The sequence below is a fragment of the Echiichthys vipera genome, assembly GCF_963691815.1.
Source record: "Echiichthys vipera genome assembly, chromosome: 15".
Taxonomy (NCBI): domain Eukaryota; kingdom Metazoa; phylum Chordata; class Actinopteri; order Perciformes; family Trachinidae; genus Echiichthys; species Echiichthys vipera.
In genome coordinates this window covers 7,862,755-7,881,516 of record NC_139840.1, presented here as the reverse complement: position 1 = coordinate 7,881,516, position 18,762 = coordinate 7,862,755, and the positions used below count along the sequence as shown (strand labels likewise).

Genomic DNA, 18,762 nt, shown 5'->3' with positions numbered 1-18,762 from the left:
TTTATTGTTTATAGCACACTGTGCACTGTATATATACACTATGTATATACTGGATTCTATTTATGTTATGTACAAAGTTTTTATTTGCTGACCCACTACTGCTGTTACACAATAATAAGACTGTAAACATAATGTAAGCACCTAATTCCTGTCTAATGTAGAACGTAATCAGGCCCATCACCTTTTAAAAAACAATTACCATTCATGTTTTTCCATGGCTGTTTTATCTTGATTTTTTTACCGTGTCGTTTGCTCGCTGTGTGTTCTGCTCTTTGTATTCTTTGGGCCCAGAAATATTTTAATATCCCTTTAACATTGATGGTTTAATTGTGATTGTTTTTTTTTTTAATTGTTTGTCTCTTTTGCTGGGGGCCATCTTTGTGTGCCTTAACATGGTCTTAAGATAATTACAGTAAATCTACCCACTCAGTAAAAACTCATGGTGGAACTGCCTTCCAACGGGAGAATGAGTTTATGAATATACTGTAAATTACTATGAGCTCTGAATACACACTAAATTAACATTTATGGGAAATATAAAATCTTATAACCCAGAAATAACTTCCCACTTCGGTCACACTTCATTCACAAGACAACAAAGCTTTTATATATATATATTTTATTTTTTTTAAATACTCTGTAACTGCCATGACCCCATTTTGAAGAAGAGCGATCAGAGACATGAACACGGAGCTTTACTAGAATACTTCTCTCTTTAACTATTGATGAGAGTGTAAGTGGTCCACTTTCTGTGCTCCTTCCTCTCCCTCTCTTCCTCCTTTACTTCCTGATTGTTATTTCAGCTGGAGACGAGCAGAGACGGCTCCCGGACTGGATGTTGTTCCCTTCATCAATATGAGTTTATGTATTATTAAACACTGCATGTGGTCTTCTACAGAAACCCATATTATGTGTAATGTTGTGCGGTGAGGTGAGTGCATAAAGAGGCGGCTGAAGTTGGCGACCGCAATCCCACATTCATCACCCGTAAGGAGAACCGCCACCTCAGTTTCATAAACCTCAGTCTCAGAGGTCTACTGTGATTTATATTTCTTAAGAGGACGAGTGCTCGCTGCGTAGTTGTCAGAGGTCGACATTAAAGTTAGTTCATCTGCTTCAGGGGCGGCTTTCATTTGCTGAACTCTTCTCTAAACCAAAATACCAAAGAGCTTGACTACCAGCTTTCACATTAGCGGAATTAACTAATAACACTTGCAAATGCAGGCGGATCACGGTATTACAATATGAAACCCGTCTAAGGAATCAGCGGAGCCTGAAGCAGCTTTTATAACCCCCTTCGATTAGGGAAGTTCTTAGCCGTTATCAAAAACAGCCGTCATCTCAATTTTCTTCTTTTTTTTCTGAAGGACATTTTTTAGGTTACTTCTCTCAACTCTACGGCTTGTGTGTCCCGTTTTCTTTATCATCCATATTGACATTATCTGTGCAAATAAATCAAATCCTACCTGTAATGTGAATTTAAGATCTGTTTCTTGATGGATCATGTCTGTCTATCTCAGATCTGGCTGGCCGTGGATCATTTTCATTATCACAGATGGACTCATGCCCGCACTAACCAATGTTACCTTTCATGGACTGAACTATGTACCAAATCTATCCTCATCTCAAGGAGATTCAAGTCCCCTGGAGAAGGGCTGGTTCGCATTACAGAAAACAATATTGCAATTTAAACTGGAGGCTTTTGGGAAACAGTCAAAATTCTTCAGGGTATGCAACAAAGCCAAAGCCATGGAGCGTGTGAAGTGTCAAAGAGAGTTACACTATGGTTCTTACCTTGCATTGTTGTGCTTGTGGGCTCTGCAAAGAGTGGAATAAGCAGGAGATAGATGAGGTAGACGAAGGACAAGGCATTGTACCTGAACAGGCAAGCTGCAGAAACAAAGACACAAATGCAGATTAAACAGCAAATACATCTTGTGATCATTATAGACAAAAATTCACCTAAATACCATTGATTCAACTGTGGGTTTTTTCTTGCTCTGTGTGCATCACATGACGTCTAATAGTTAATAAGGAGCAGAAGCTGGCAGTGGTAGCAAGCTGCCTGATCAGGAGTCGTCTCTGACATCAACGAAACACAGATTGGAGAGAAACATGTGGTGAATCTCATTAAATTGTTCCCGATGTAGAAAAGCTGCTCATAGGCCTAATAAGCCAGAACATTCCTCTCACCAAACTTTACACCTTAGCCTCATTATCTGATCATCTGGCCTCCATCACAAAATGAGCCTGAGCTTAATTTAGTCGTTCGGGGAATTGACATTTATTTTGAGGTACAATAATCACCCAATAGTCCTTGGGTGTTAAGTGAGACAATTACACAACTGAGCAGCCTGCAGCCAGCTCTTCCTCTCCCTGCTCTATACTGCCTCACAATGTACAGCTCTATGTGAAGATTTCATTTACCAAGAATCTCATAGCCTTTCATGGACTGTGGGCATTTGGGAAACTGAATCTTTTGTTTTAATTAATCTACGAAACAGAACCTCTTAAAGTTTTGCAGCAGAGCGGCGTCACGCACCCGATGTCCTTTATATGCACGATGAACCTGAAAACAGGAAAACAGCTTTTGGTCGCCAAAACATGGAATGACACACAGCCGGGGAACGAGCAGAGCGTGAAGAGTCATCTTCATCGTTATCCAATTCAAGATTCAAGATTCAAGAAGCTTTATTTATCCCGAGGGAAATTATTGTGCAACAGTTTCAATACAAAGGTGGGAAAGGATCAGAGAAACAATAAGCTAACATAATCAAATCAAAATAAAGCCAAAGTAAAATAAATCAAACAATTAACTAAGTGTGACAGATTGCAACAGACATAATGGTTAAGCGTAGGTTTATACAATATACAACAATACGCACTGTGCAGTTTAGCAGCAGATTGAAATAATATGAGTACAAACTAAATAAGTGAGAAGGAGCGATAAGTGATAACAGTGTTAAAAATGTAGCAGCATTTCCTACAGATATATATACAATAATTTAGTGTTTGGTATTTTGGTACTTTTTGATCTGACTCATTTCAAATGTGTGCATTTCCTACAATATCTTAAAGTCACAATCCGTCATATTTGAGACACGTTGTTTCTAGCAGCCTCTGTGGCAGTAAGATGTAATTGCAGTCGAGCCTGTTCTTTCAGAGCGCTTCATTTTGTCAGTCGCTGCGTGTTTTTTTGCTCTTTTGTAAACTTTATCGACAAACATTTACCTCTCTACTTCCAGTCCGGCCCTTATATGTTACTCTCTTAAATCCATATCACACACACACACACACACACACACACACACACACACACACACACACACACACACACACACACACACACACACACACACACACACACACACACACACACACACACACACACACACACACACACACACACACACACACACACACACACACACACACACACACACACACACACACACACACACACACACACACACACACACACACACACACACACACACACACACACACACACACCCACCCTGTGGGACACATGAAGGAAGTCTTTTGAGCTCATGATGAAAGTAAAACACTTAAGTGCAAACATGACTAAAAAGCATTAATTGATGTATTGATCCGTAACACCCCATTTCCCAGAGTCACACTGACCATCAGCCCTGATCGGTGGCTTTTACCAGTTAAACCACTCACATAACCTGCTGACTGAACATCAATAACTGGTCCAAAATGAACCACGCTGTAGCAAACCTCACCACTGACGCCTATGCATCGAGCCAATTTTGAGTTTGGATAAATAATATCACATAACTTTCACAACCCACAGTTTTTCAGGTTGTCCTTAAGTACAAACAATATATGTAATAAGCTGTTTTACGTTTCTTTAAACATATTTAGGTCAGGAGGCAGTGAGGGAACGGAGGGAAATACACAGTAACCTTGTACAAAATGTGGACAGAGTCTGACCTCTCAAATTTTTCTTTCGGTTATATCAACAAGCACAAAGTTTACAACCAGGTCGGCCGCTGCGTGAGTTACCGTCTTAGTCACAGAGATCAGCCCGTCTGGGCAGCCACTGGTCTTGAACTACTGAAAAATTACACTTAACTGCTGAAAATGGTGCTTTTATTTATCTTTGCACACTCAATGGACCTATTCATTGACATTTGACTTGGCTCTGACTTTTCCTTTGCTGGAGCTCTACAGTTAGTGAACCCTCTGGTTTTCTCTGTGCTCAGATACAGACCGATGAAAACTAACAAGAGTTAATAAATGCTAGTGTCATCTTTGAGAAAACCAGCAGCATCTGTAGATGATGTGATACAGTTTGCACGGATCCTTGATATACCAGACAGTTCAGCCACCAGTGAAACAACATTAAAAAAGCACTTCATCATTACAGTTTATCGATTTTGTTTCCTTATCAAATATTTTTAACAAGTGGGTGAGTTACTTTTTCAGCTCAAGCCTGTAGGGTGAATGAGTTACAAGCTTTAATTTTTGGTCTCACACTGCACCATTTCTATCCGCACCCACTTGATTTTATCTTTGTTAAATGTAGCATTAAATAAGCTCTTAACCTGCCGAAGGATCTGCTCAGAGTTACAAATCTAAAGTCCTTTTGTATTTATCTATACAGATAATCTCTCTGTATCTGCTTGACTCTGCTCCCACTGCTAGCCTGCAGACACTTGACCACAGTCTTCCTGAGCATTTGCCTTCGCTGTATGACTCACCATCCGAGGATTTTTACACAGGGAATGAAAATAAACTGCTGTTGTTTTCAGACATCGGATTACTGAAAAACTCCCCGTCCACGTCTGAATCAGGCTTTTGTCTCTCCCAATAAAAGCTATTATTTCAGCTACACAAAGCCTAAACACAAGAGCAGCGAGACGGTCTTAAATGTGAAATCGAGGCCAACTGACTTCAGAGTTTGAGCCTAAAAACATAAATGTCATGATAGAAGATAAGGTGGAGTGGTGCCTGGCCAGACCGAGCACTGGTTGATACCAGAGGAATTTAAACCCCTCTGAAGAACATAATAAAGGCCATTCCAACACTTTGCAGAGTTTCATCAGAAACTTGAAAGTAAGTGGTTGATGGATGTCATCTCTAGAATCCAAACACTGATTCAACACAAAAACTGCTGGTTAGGTCAAAAATAAGACTTTCAGATGACATAACATATCTTTTTGGAGCAGCTAATTCGCAAATAAGCTCGTTTCAGCTAATTTTCTTGAGTAATATCCAGATTTCAACAGTCTGAAAAGTCCCAGAGTTCCAGTTTTCTACATTGTCCTTAGTTTGTCAGATTAACAGTCCAAATCCTAACAATGTTCAGTTTACTATCATAGAAGTGAGAAAACCTGAAAATATTTACATTTGATAAGCTGGAAATTTAGGTTACCTACATTTTTTTAACTAATTTTTGCCATAAAATTTCTTTCGCTTTACTCATTGATAGTCATTAATAAACCAAGTGTTCATTGCAGATTTATGTTTGTTTAATTTAAACTTTAAGATGAAAATAGTTTTGTTTGATAGCTAGCTAACCGTTACTGGCCTACTGGTTAGCTAACTACTGACTAACTATATCTATCTAGGCTACCAGCTAACTAACGCTATAAATTAGCATAGTGTGTAGCACTTAACTCATAGTCATGTAGCTACAGTAGTTAAAACTATGTAACTTGCACCATTGTGGCCACAAATGAAAGTTAGGTGATAGTAGTAGATTATAGTAATAATAACTGAAGCACAAGTAGTTAAGAAAGATTCAAAGTCAACTCAAATTTGCTAACGTTAACTTTGCTAACATAAATTGGCATAAACTATCATAGCAGAGCAAGTTAGAGTGTTTTCGCATTAATTTCCGTGTATTGAATTGAGCAATATTACTGTTTTTTTTATTCAACTTTTAGTTAGAAACTCAGTTACATTTTAGCCTGCTAGCTTGTTGCTTAGCTACCAAAACAGTCAAAATGAACAAACCATTAGTTTGACTCTGACAAAGCTGATGTTACAGCTGGTACTGTTTAAGACGACTAACCTCAAATATGAAACAACTTATTCTTTATTAAACACTGAAGTTACTTACAACCACGACTTCTCCCACTGCTCTCTTCTTCCTGTACGTTATCTCTCTTCTTCTACTCTGATGTAACGTGAATGTTGGTTTCTGACAACTGATTATGTTTTCTGTTCATAAGCTAAAAACTGTTTGTTTTTACCTTTTAACATCTTCGTTACTTTCTTGCACAACTCTGCTCCTGATCGGTTTAAAGACTAATATAACTGCGTTTAAATTATGCTTACAGAGGCTTTTCTGACTCTTTTCTGTCGGGACCATGACGAACATAAGACATTTTGTACAACCTGAGAACTCTTTTAACCCTCGACACAAAGTAGGCTTCTATGTTTTATCTCTTCTTCTATCTTTTCAGCACTGTATTTGTCTTTTATTTGTTAATAGTAAAATTAAGTCAAAAGGCTTGTTTCTTTTCTACGTCACTTTTGATTTGGAGCAAACTACAACTGAACTAATTTTTTATAACCTTTTCAGAGGCAGCTGGTTTTTTTTTCTGATTGACATACACATTTAAATGTGGTTTTGATTGACATACACATTTAAATGTGGTTTTGATTGACTGTTTTTGTTGCTATGTGTTTAGATATTAAAATAGTTTGTTATCACAAGGGAAAGGTGTGATTTCAGTCGGTTAAAAGTATTATTTTCACATAACCTCCTCTCCTCTGGACCATCATGACAGTACCGAGCGTGTCTGCCTGATGATTTGTGAAGCAACAATTCAGTATCTATAGAACAATGTTTGTACATATTTTATGTCTTTTTAGGTCCGAATTAAAAACTTGAAGCATCATGATTCCAGTGATGCTCCCAGCATCTGCACGTCATCTCCCACCTATGATTGCTTCACATCACATCTGACCCGCACCGCCGTCTGTGCATTCACACCGCAAGTTTGATATCAGATCAGACACTTGCGAAAGCGCACGCTCATAATCATATGCACACTCCAAAATCTGACAGTAAACACATAAACAGTGGCCTGTTTGATCAGCGTAACTGTAGCTGTGTGCAAATGTGTGTGTGTTAGGTGGTGGTAGAGGAGACTGTGTACACACGGGCCCAGCAGTTCTCAATAGAGGTGCTGTCAGATGGCCAACAGGAAACACAGACTATAACGTCAGAAGACAAGTCTTTCACTAGGAAATGAGAAAAGAGACGTGTGCATATACATCGGTTACACTAACGGAGCATATACAGTAAGGGTGATGTAGATGTTTGGATTCAGATAACATCTGTTGTGCTGCAGTGTGTTTCCTTTCTGTTTATCCAGCACTAAGAACCTAAAAATATACTTTTTTTAATCATATTTTGCCCCAAAACACACAACATGAAAGTCTTAAATGTGGACCAAAACAAGAGGCAAGAAATAGATCAAACTGAGAATCTTCCAGCCAAAAGCATTGCAGATAATGAGGAAAAAGCAGTAGCTGAAGGGTCGATTTACATCAGATCCATTCAGTTTGAACTCAGATGAGATCATTGAGTAAGCTGCTGATCAGGTAATGCTGAGGGCAGAGATACCTTCTCTCAACCCCCTCACGCTGTCTTTTCCTGTATACATTCCCTTCTTTCCACTTTACATTTCCTTCATCCTGTCAGTTACTGTGCAGAGCTGCACTGAATGACAAGTGCTCATTTGCACTTTGAAAAAACATAAAATATTAAAAGGTATGTTTACGATAAAAGGGAAAGGCAATTCTTCCCTCCCTCACAACCGCATTATTAATTCATACTGTTAAAACGACTTTCCACGAATTAATGGAGACAATGCACAAGCCTCACAATTGCTTTTGGAAATAAAGGGGCCGTCGGGCTGTCAAGTGATGCATTATGGTGCTACTGAGTGGGTCTTATCTATAGAAAGCATGCTGTTAGCTTTAAAAGTACCTCAGCCCCATAAGTCTTACACAGACACCACAGTGGAACCACAGTGGCAGTTAGACACTAATCATTTTTCACTTGTGGCCTACCACAGAAAAACAGCTTAAAACACAAAGTAAACTGCATTTAATAGAGTCTGCAAGGTGCGATCAGGCTTCGAGCTTCATCTCCACACACTGTCTTTTAAATGTACTGTAACTTTTACTTCAGTGAAACTAATATGGGAGACTTTTCCAATCTGTTTAAAGCTGCTAAACTCAACGTCACTCCTGAATCCAAATAAGCTGCCAGCTTTGACTGTGAGTAATCGCCTGAATCTGCATAGCAAACGCGTGAATCAAACAAAACATTCACTGACACGGCAACAATAACTTCATCCGTGGAGAGCACTTTTAACAAAATGCTGTAAACAATCCAAAAAGCACCGCTGACTAAAACTCAGAGGAATGCGAGATAAGAGACATGTATCTCTAACACTGTCAATGCAGTTTAAATGTTAATTAATAGCATTAACACACAGGCATGTACTGGATGTCCAGTCAGCAGCTAAACAATCAATAACAAGACTGATGATTCATTCATAGGCAATAAGCAAAACTCAGAAACCACACTAAAAACCACAGGAATTCATTTCTAATGCAATATAAAATTATAAAAGTACAATTTAACTGCAATTTGATTGGTTGTTTGAGCTGTATGTTCAGCCCATAGTAAGGAATAAGCTCTGTTTTTATTCTGAATAAACTACAGCCGCAAACTGGCTTGTGATTTGATTATTTCAGCGTTTTAAACTTATAAATAAAATAGAAAAGGGTGTACTTGATATGTCTGGGTTTTTTAATATCATATATTTCTAAACATAAAAACTGAAACATAAACACTGAGTGCAAAGGTGCCAAAGGATTGTTTCTGCAGTTACTGGACGCTCTGAGCTGTGTTTCCTTTACTTAATCCAATAAAAGGTGACAGCCAGGTGAAGAACAGCGCTGGTACATCACTGCTCTGGTTTGTAATGTATATATCGGAGCTGATGTGTGGCTCTGTGCAGTCTACTGCTTTTGTTTGGGCTCAGTTTTAGTGCACACACACCTCAGTCGTGATGATGAATGAACTGTGACCTCCAGCAGCATGAGGTCAAAACCTTATACATCTTTACACAATCATTCATTTCATTTCCGCTCTTCAGACTCAGCATAATCATTTTTTTTGTGTTTGTAAGCTGCAGCTCTACTTGAGATTTTGAATTAATGTGAGTGTAAAAAAAAGTTGGACATTTTGCCAATAAACAGTCACAAGCTACAGTCTCCCTTGAACGTCACATAAGGAACTGATTTATAGGATACTATCAGATAAACTCTTAGATAAACTATTAACTGATTAATCACCTAGCCCCATCTGGCGCACACGCAGCACTATAGGCCAATTAAGATGCGCACAAAGTGTGGATTAAAGAAGAACTCACCAGCTGCGAGACACAGTGGCAACAGTAACCTGAAGACCAGCCCGCACACCATCTCGGAGGCCATGGCTCCGGGCATCTCGTGTTGAGTCCAGGTAAAAGTAGCCGCGGATTGTCTCTCTAGGGTTTCTCTTGCATCCCAAACTCCTGCGCTCTGTCAAATCCCAGCTGACATCAAACTGGTGCGCTCCTCCAAACGGCAACATCAGCCCTCCCCGATGACACCTGGACTCGGGGGGTTATTCCACAGTGAGAGATTGCGCATTTACCGAGGTTCGCCACAGCAGGCATGTCAGCGTGGAGTAATGTCACCATGGTAGTTTAGTCGCTCAGATGCATTAAAGTCATGTTGACGCTGCACAAAGTGAGAAGCGGACTCGGGTGCGCCAACAGCTGCGCTGGCACAGCGCGTAGAAATGCCGGAGAACGGAGCCAACAAGTCCTCAAGTCCAATTAACCTTCTTTTTTTTAACTACAAAAACACATTAAGGAGACACGGTCACACTATCAGTAAGTCTAATAACACTGCTTTACTGTGACGCGTGACAGGAACACTTTGAACAACCGATCATTTACCCTTCCTTTTTCTGTCCCCTTGGTGAAATTTGACTTTCTGACTTCTGGTGTGGATTGTATTCGCCAACAGGAGGCTACAGGACCAACCTCTGAATGACGCCTGACTCAGCCAATCAGAACTCTTCATGTGGTGACCGGTGCAGCCCCCTGTGATAATTGGAAGCAAGAGGTGGGACGCGGAGATGGATGCAAATACCACAAGTAGTGTTCAGAGATAACGTGTCTCATACCCGCAACTTATTTTATTTCACAAAAATAAATCATCATAGATTAGTTTTTAATCTGCATCTTAGAGTCTGTAAACATTAAATAGGCAGGACCTCTTCCATGATGGATTTAGAAATGTCGTTCACTGATCATTACACCGCTTCAGGTCTTCTGCCCGGCGGTTCATTAGTGAGAAACAGCGACACCTACTGGTTTGAAACCAGTCTGCACAAAGCAGCACGTCCACTTTAATCTGATCCTGGTTACCACAAACTGGCCTGTCAGATTTCTCCTTACAGGCAGGAAAATGATTTTACCAAAAATGTTTGCTTGGAATAATTAAGAGCATTGTAGCAAAACATCTTCTCTGATTACATTTAATCCAGTTATGCTGAGTAAACAGACATATCATGGTTCAAAACCACAACCCCACAAGGGCTCAGATCTATTTGTGAATTTCCGAATGTCGGGGAAATGTCAGTGGATTTGCATTATTGTGGTGCTCCTGAGCAAGAAAGACACTGAATCCATTTCAGCTGCATGGCTCCTTCTCGGCATGGACTTATTACTTTTAAGAACAGTGATAGAAACATGACTCTTATATGTTGACCATTAGGATGCATAGTCATGTATATAAATATATATATAAAGCAACTAGCTAATTAATGTCTGTTCCTTTAAATATGTCTATATGTTTTCTTTTCCAAAATGAGAAGATTGATGGGGCTCGAGCCATGAGGTGATTAGCCTATAGCATAAAGACTGGAAGCTCTGGGAATCAGCTAAACTGGTTCTTTCTGTTCAAAATGTAAAGCTAAAACAACTTAAGTGATGCCCTGATGCTTTTTTGTAGCGCCACCAAAAGGTTACATGTTTCACTTACCCAGTGAACTATCTCTACATTTACTTCACGGCCCCCAAAGCATGAAACTTAAGAGTCCATGGTCACAGACTCATTCTCCCCCGATGTAACACTGAACGCAGGAGGAAGTCTTTTCTTCCGGTGGCCATCAAACTCTATAATTCATCTACCCCCGCTCAGGTAAGGAACAGTGTCCCGAGCAGACGTCACTTTATATCACTTTATATCACAAATGTCAAATATTATATCACTTTATATCACTTTATATCACCACTGCATCACTTTATTTAGTTGTACTGTAACTTAGTTCAGTAAGAAATGCTGCTACATTTTTAACACTGTTATCACTCATCGCTCCTTCTCACTTATTTGGTTTGTACTTATTTTATTCCAATCTGCTGCTAAACTGCACGCTGCGTATTGTTGTATATTGTATATACCTACGCTTAACCACAATGTCTGTTGCTCTCTGTCACACTTAGTTTATTGTTTGATTTATTTTATGTTAGCTTCATTTTGATTTGATTATGTTAGCTTATTGTTACTCTGATCCTTTCCCATCTTCGTATTGAAACTGTTGCACAATAATTTCCCTCGGGATAAATAAAGCTTCTTGAATCTTGAATCTTGAATCTTGAATCTTGAATCTTGAATGGTAAAATGCCATCAAGTAAGATGCCTGAAGTGGCTCCACTGTAAAGGAAGTAGAGCCTGTTGCTTCCCCCACTTTATCGACTAATTACTAAATTACTAAAGTGGGATCCCATTGTAAGATGGTCTTAGTTTATGCTTAATGTTGTCTGCTGGGACACAAATTAATCTTCCCACTTACAAAATGATCTTTTAAGACAAAAAGGAGGTTTTTCATAGTCTTTATTGCTGAAAATAGTGTAATAGGAGCAGTTACCACTCCATTTAAGCAGACTATAATTCAGCAAAGGGAATATACTGTATAAATGCTGATATTACTGTAACTGCTTTTCTCCTTATTACCCACATATCAAAACCACAAAAAAAAACATAAAATGATTTATCACAGCTATTAAAAGAAACTGCATTCAGGAGCAAGCCAAGGCACACTGACCTTGTGCTGACTTGTGTATACTATCAAGAGGATAGGCCAAGTTTTAACCGGAGCATTAACATATGATTAAAACCAATCGATCGTGAATGCTTTGATATGTTTAATGACTATATTGACAAAGAAATGATCCATTCTGTTTCCGCTGTGTCCTCTGAAGTGCATTAGTAAGGAAGAAAGCAAGGTATGATGGGAGTCACTCCTTTAGCTCCATGCGAATAACACTTAAAGCAGCAAAGGTCCTGCTCTGGATGTGATTAATCACAGTTCAGTTTATGAAAATAAGAAAAATAAACAGCTGAGGGGAACGCTGGCTTTAAGAGATGATCAACATGCCTGCTCCCAACCTCTCTCCCCTGAAGCCTCGCTTTCCCCTGGAAACCCAGACCGCCTGGATCTTCTGCTGCAGCGCTCATGTGGGAGCAGTCACAGAGTCACCCGTGAGGCCCTGAACTGCAGCCAGCCATGATCAATAACCGACCTCAAAATATGGCAGCCCTTGATTTGTTTTTGCTGTTTGAAGTCCGGACCTGCTGATCTAATCCCTCCGATGGATGTGAATCTTGAGTAACATTTGTCTTTGATCTATTATTCATCCAATTCTTGGTTAGTGATACATCGGCTAAATGGACACGCAGTTGAACACAGTACACAGTGGAGGTTTAGGGCAGTCGTTCCAGACTGACTGCTTCAGATTATTACAGCAACAGCAATTATTTATGTTGCTTTATATTGCATCCTGGTTCTTTTGAGGCCTCCATGCAATTGCGTTGGACAGGGGGGGAAAGTGGTCTAAGTATAAAGGGCCCACAAAGATACTAGAATAAATAACCACGCTATGGGGAGGGGCCCATAGAGAATGTTTATATACAGGGTCCAGAATTTTGTGCTACACCCGTACCTCCATGGGCATTTTGTCAAAATGTGCCTGTCATTTTTTAGTACAGTTGGTCTACGGCAGTATGAAAACTAAGATGTTTGGGCCCCTTCATTTTAAAAGATATATATATTAATACTGCAACAGTGGGCCTCCATATTTGTGGTAGTAATTAAGAGGAGTTCCTGATAATCACCTGCTTCCCAGTTTGGTGTGGAAGAAGTTGACCCTACCTGCACAGAGCCCTGACCTCAATCCCATCCATCACTATGACTGGGAACCAGGTCTTAACATCCAACATCTTTGTTGGACCTCACCAACGCTCTTGTGGTTCAATGGACCCAAAACTTCATAATACCATGGGTTTAATGTCTGGATGTCTACATACTTTTGACCAGATAGCGTGCAACTTTTTGTGAATGTTTATAGAGGAGATGAAAACAAGGTCAATACATCTGTGCGTCAGGTCTCACACACTTATCGATAGCACATAAGAAATATGAATTACAGCCCTTTATAAAAGACAATATGATTGATGATGAAATGACAACAGCATGTTTACTTTTCTTTGTTTTTACTTTGACATCCTTGGTTGTGATTCCCCACACTGATCCCACACTGCCAGTCTGTAGCAGCGTTTGCCAAGAAGAAAGCGTAAGTGCAAATGAGATTAGCGTCCAGATTGCTTCAATATTGATCCGCGAGTGAAATCCAAACTGTGTGTGTGTGTTCAATATTTACATGGATGCACTTTCCATGCACTTTAAAGGTGCCTCTGCTTAAGTGGACTGTTTAGTGTCTTTCTGCGGTGCTTGCGGGCGGATCGTCTCTTTTGGAATTCAGACACATATACTATATATCGCTGCAGGAAGATCTTCAGTTCATGTTTTAACTGCACACATGTGAATAAACCTCCTGCTGGTTTATTCTGTGATCTTTGTACTTTGTAAATCATTTGTCAGCTATAAACAAACATATGTATCAGACTTAAAAATTGGCAGTTTTTATAAATTGTTTAAAACATGAGTTTGGAATTATATAGGGTTTTAAAAAGTAAAAAGTCATGATGCTGATGTGAAGCCTGTTTAGCATAAACGTATACAATGATGGGAACACCATTAGTTTTGTAGGTATTTGGTCATAAACCAAAGTATTGAACAAATGGAAATCATGACCTGATGTTGGTGCTAGATGGAATCTATGGGATTATCCCAAAGATATTGCAATCAAAGGAAACAAAAAACAAACCAAATTGCATGTAAATTCATCCAATAGTTTAGTTATTTCACTCAAAACCACAATGGTGGCTGCACGGTGGTGTAGTGGTTAGCACTGTCGCCTCACAGCGAGAAGGTTCCAGGTTCCTCCCACAATCCAAAGACATGCACGTGTTAGGTTAATTGATGGCCCTGCGATAGACTGGCGTCCTGTCCGGGGTGTACCCCGCCTGGCGTCCAATGTCAGCTGGGATCGGCTCCAGCCCCCCCGCGACCCCGACCCCGGAATAAGCGGTTGAAGATGAATGAATGAAAACCACAATGGTGGTTCATGGTGGTGCCAGAGAAAAAGTCGGAGGATCATCCAAGTCGTTGTGATTTCATGCTTTGGGAACCATGAATGTATGTGCAAAATGTCACAACAATCCATCCGACAGGGGTTGAGATATTTCAGTCTAGACAAAAGTGGTGGACCAACCAACATTACTAACCCCAGAGCCATTCTTCTGGGACTAAAAAGGTATAAAACGGGATTCTTCCATGATAAAAATAAAAAAAGGATTACCAAAGAGATTACAATAAATCCTGAGGGCTTCATGAATGTCCCACATTTCAGTGAAATCCATCCTCTAGTTGTTAAAATATTTCAACCAGAATCACAAATAACAGTAAACCTCATGGTGGCGCTACGGGAAAAGTGTTGTGATCACCAAAGTCAGCCAAAATTCAAGTAGTTTAGTACCTGTTGAGGTATTTCGGTCTGGACCGACCCACCAAGCAGCTATCTTAGAAACTCAACTTCAGTTCTCACTATTAAAAACAAATCAGCCTCTGCATCAGTTACAGATGTGATACCTGACTTCTACAAAGGCAAGACAAATGGACAGAGCTGAAATGATTAATCTGCAACGACTGCATGTCTGTCTGGATGTAAAAAACAGCTTTGGGAGCTATTTTATACTGCGAATTGAAGAAGGATAATGGCATTCATTAACTGATGATTGAAGGTCTGTTTAGTGATGTCATCAAGGCTTATATCGCCTCAGCATTAGTAGGCAGGAAGATGCTCATGTTAATGCACATATCCAGGATGTCTGCCTCATCCTTAAGAACTGATATGTTGGCAGATGTCTTGTATTACCTCTGGGTTGTTTGTAACATTACATTACATCCTGGAAGAGTTACAGCACTCAGATTTAAAGAGCAGCCCGATGCTGTGAGAGCATGCATTATTGAGGACTGTTTGTATGTCTGAAGAAGTCCCAAAGCAGAGGAGGGTTTGGCTTTTAACACGGCAGAGATGACCTAAGAGGTCAAAGGTCATCGGGACTTCATTCCTCTGGTCCTGCGGCAGACAACGGTCTCTGTGTTTCACAACACAAAGGACTTCTTAGGAGGAGTAGGCGGCGTCTGCAGCTCAGAGAAAACACTGAGTAAGTGACTCGATGAGGAGGAAGGTTTGAGTGCTTCTGTGATTAAAATAACGTTTACAACATTCAGTCGGGGTTGAAAGGCTTTGCAGCCAAGAATTATAGCTGTTTACTTTATTATCTTAACTTTTCATCAAGCAGTAGGGTTAGGTTTGTTTGCTAAAGGTTTCTGAAGCTTTAAATGCAGACTAATAAATGATTTGAGGTTAGCGACTCCTTCTGGGAACACTCAACCTCCCTGTCCTCACTGTCACATACATCTTCATTTCCTGATGTTCAGAGTCATGATTCAGGATTTTCTATGATGAAGTGCTGTTTGTGTTTTTCGTGGTACCTAATAACACATAACACATTTGTCCTGCATGAGAGGAACTGCATGCATTTTGCCACATGTCTTGCGGGTACCCGTAGAACCCATTTTCATTCAGTTTTTCTTTTGGTGAGCGGTCAAGAGACCCCTGTGAAAATGACCGTGTCAGTGTCATTTATCCCTCTTACTGACTTTAAAACAGAGATTTACAGCATCTACAGCATCTTAAAAACGGTCTAGTTATGGGGTCCAGAGGCAGGTGGCTTAACATTACAGGGGCACTGCCTCCCCCTGTCCACCACTGGTGACTCATACTGCTGAAAGAGGCTGTGTGATTTCCTACATTTCCCCTGAATATATTGTTTTCAGCCGTGGGTTGTATATGTAAGTTGGAAAGTCCTAATTAAAACTAATAGCATACTACTGTGATTTTAAGGTTCTTTTATTCATTTTAAGTGTCTTAACGGCCTTGGGCCTTCTTATCTGTCTGACCTGCTTTTGCCGAATCGGCCCTCTTGGACCCTGAGGTCCTCCGGTACTGGTCTTTTATCATTGTGAGCACCAAAACCTTTGGTGAAGCCTCATTTTATCATAATGACCCGCAGGCTCAAGACTCATCTTTTTGATTTAGCGTCTAACTGAGTCCTCTTTGACTCTTTTAGTTTTACTAATTTACCCTGTCCTGTCAATTTTCCTTGTCTTTTAATTTCCTCTTAAAGGTCTCTTTTTTTATTTTTGTTTTGCTCTCAGTTATTCATCCATTCATCCATCTTCAACCGCTTGTCCCTATCGGGGTCGTGGGGGGCTGGAGCTGATCCCAGCAGAAATCGGGCGTGAGGCAGGGTACACCCTGGACAGGACGCCAGTCTATCACAGGGCACATAGAGACAAACAGAGACAGACAACCATTCACACCTACGGGTAATTCAGAGTCATCAATCTACCTAACACCTGCATGTCTTTTGACTGTGGGAGGAAACCGGAGAAAACCCACGCAGACACGGGGAGAACATGCAAACTCCACACAGAAGGGCCCCAGCCAGGATTCGAACCAGTAACCCTCTCGCTGTGATGTGACAGTGCTAACCACGACATATTCATATTAACATTCACTTATGTTGTTTTAGGAGGTTGTTCATTTCTTTAAGTACCTATTTTATTTATTTTCTCTAAGTTTCCGGCTCCATTGTTCTCCTCATGGGGGCCCTCCACTCCGAGAGCTCTGTCCGGCCTGCCTGCGGGGGTGCCGTCCGGGGGGTTGTCCGGGCCCGGATAGTTGGGGAGTCATGACCCAGGACTTTATGGCCGTGGTATGGGTCCATGTCTGTCTGGGTCAGGGTGGTCTCTGTGGCGGTGCCCTCCGTAGTCGTGGGCTTGAACGTTGAACTCACTCGGTCTGTCAGTGCTCAGCCAGACTCCATTGTATGTGTGTGTGTGTGTGTGTGTGTGTGTGTGTGTGTGTGTGTGTTATTTTAATGTAAATCACTTTGGGCTGCATTTATGAAAGGTGCTATAAAAATAAAGCTTCTTTACGTGATTAAAAACAAATCTTGGATTGTATTTTTAAGTACCATAGGTAAATGACCTTACTCCAGTATTGTGCTACAGAATTATTATTATTATTATTATTATGGTTGCACCGTAAGCAGCATTTTATCATTGAAGTTGGTCAAACTCATGAACTAATCATACTGTTTGTGTTTAACTCTTTATCTGTAGACTTAAGTACCCGTAGCATTAATGAACAGTGGGGTATTAATCAGAACAATAGTTTCCTTTCCTCCTGTTTCCTCCCCTGAATGATGATTGCTGAGTGTCTCAGTACATATACATCAATAAGCACTTGGTGTTTTATTCTGAGGTGCTGACACCGAATTCTTCAGCTTTAAAGTTTCAGGGTGCTGGAAGATTCACCCAAACCCAACTTCATTATTGCTGGACCAGACATTTGTTATGGCAAATAATTTAAACATAATTCAACAACAAAGCTGCGACTGAAATGTTCAGAAAGTGTCAAATGTAATGGGAACCATGCACTACTGGCATTTTCCTTTTCAATAAAGGTTTTTAACAAATCTTAAACCATAGCTATTTTCACTTTTAGTAGTGTTTTGCTATTTGCTTTTACACCCATCCAACCTTTTTTAGGACAGAGCTTCTTTACAGTGACTTCAACACATGAACATCTTTTCCTCTTACTGCTCAGCAGCTTTTACACGAGCTGCTCGGCATCGTCGCCACAAGCTGAAGATGGATCACACAACAAATAACAACTGGTGAGTGATTTATCTCGTGTTCCTGCAGAGGGTTCATTAGGTGGCTAATGCACAGCTAATCGGATTCTAGTTTTAATCATTAAAAGCACAAACAATAGTGCTTCCCCCTCACAAAAACAGGGCTTGATTGAAGTTGAGTCTCATCCTGCAATATAATAACCTTGTTAAGAGTTGCATATTATCCTTGAAAACCCAAGCAGGCCCTGCATTAGGTGTAATGGGAGTGTAACTGGGAACTGAGTAGGTTATTTAAAAGTTTCCTGCTGATTCTGCAAAACCATCATAGCTCTAACACCTCTTTTTATTTGGGATACATTCATTTATTAATCACTGCACACACTGAGCAGATGCAAAAAGATCTATAAGCTCAAACAGAAATATAAAAAGCAGAAAAAATGAAATACTTGAAACAATACAAATGATAAAAAGTGCTTTGTTTGATTTAAGTAATGGGGCTCAGTGAAAGAGTGGGTCGTCCTCCTTTCGAGAGATTGGCGG

General features: G+C 40.2%; 1 protein-coding gene across 1 annotated transcript in view; it reads right to left on the bottom strand.

The window, feature by feature from the left end:
• piezo2b (piezo-type mechanosensitive ion channel component 2b) overlaps positions 1–9,615 on the bottom strand; it is a 91,620-nt gene extending 82,005 nt beyond the window's left edge. Inside the window, exons 1-2 of the mRNA XM_083927690.1 lie at positions 9,432–9,615; positions 1,795–1,890 (exon numbers count right to left, since the gene is read on the bottom strand). Of these exons, the coding sequence (XP_083783816.1) occupies positions 1,795–1,890; positions 9,432–9,507 (172 nt within the window). The 5' untranslated portion in view covers positions 9,508–9,615. The remainder of the gene's footprint in view (positions 1–1,794; positions 1,891–9,431) is intronic.
• Between the last annotated feature and the right edge of the window lie 9,147 nt (positions 9,616–18,762).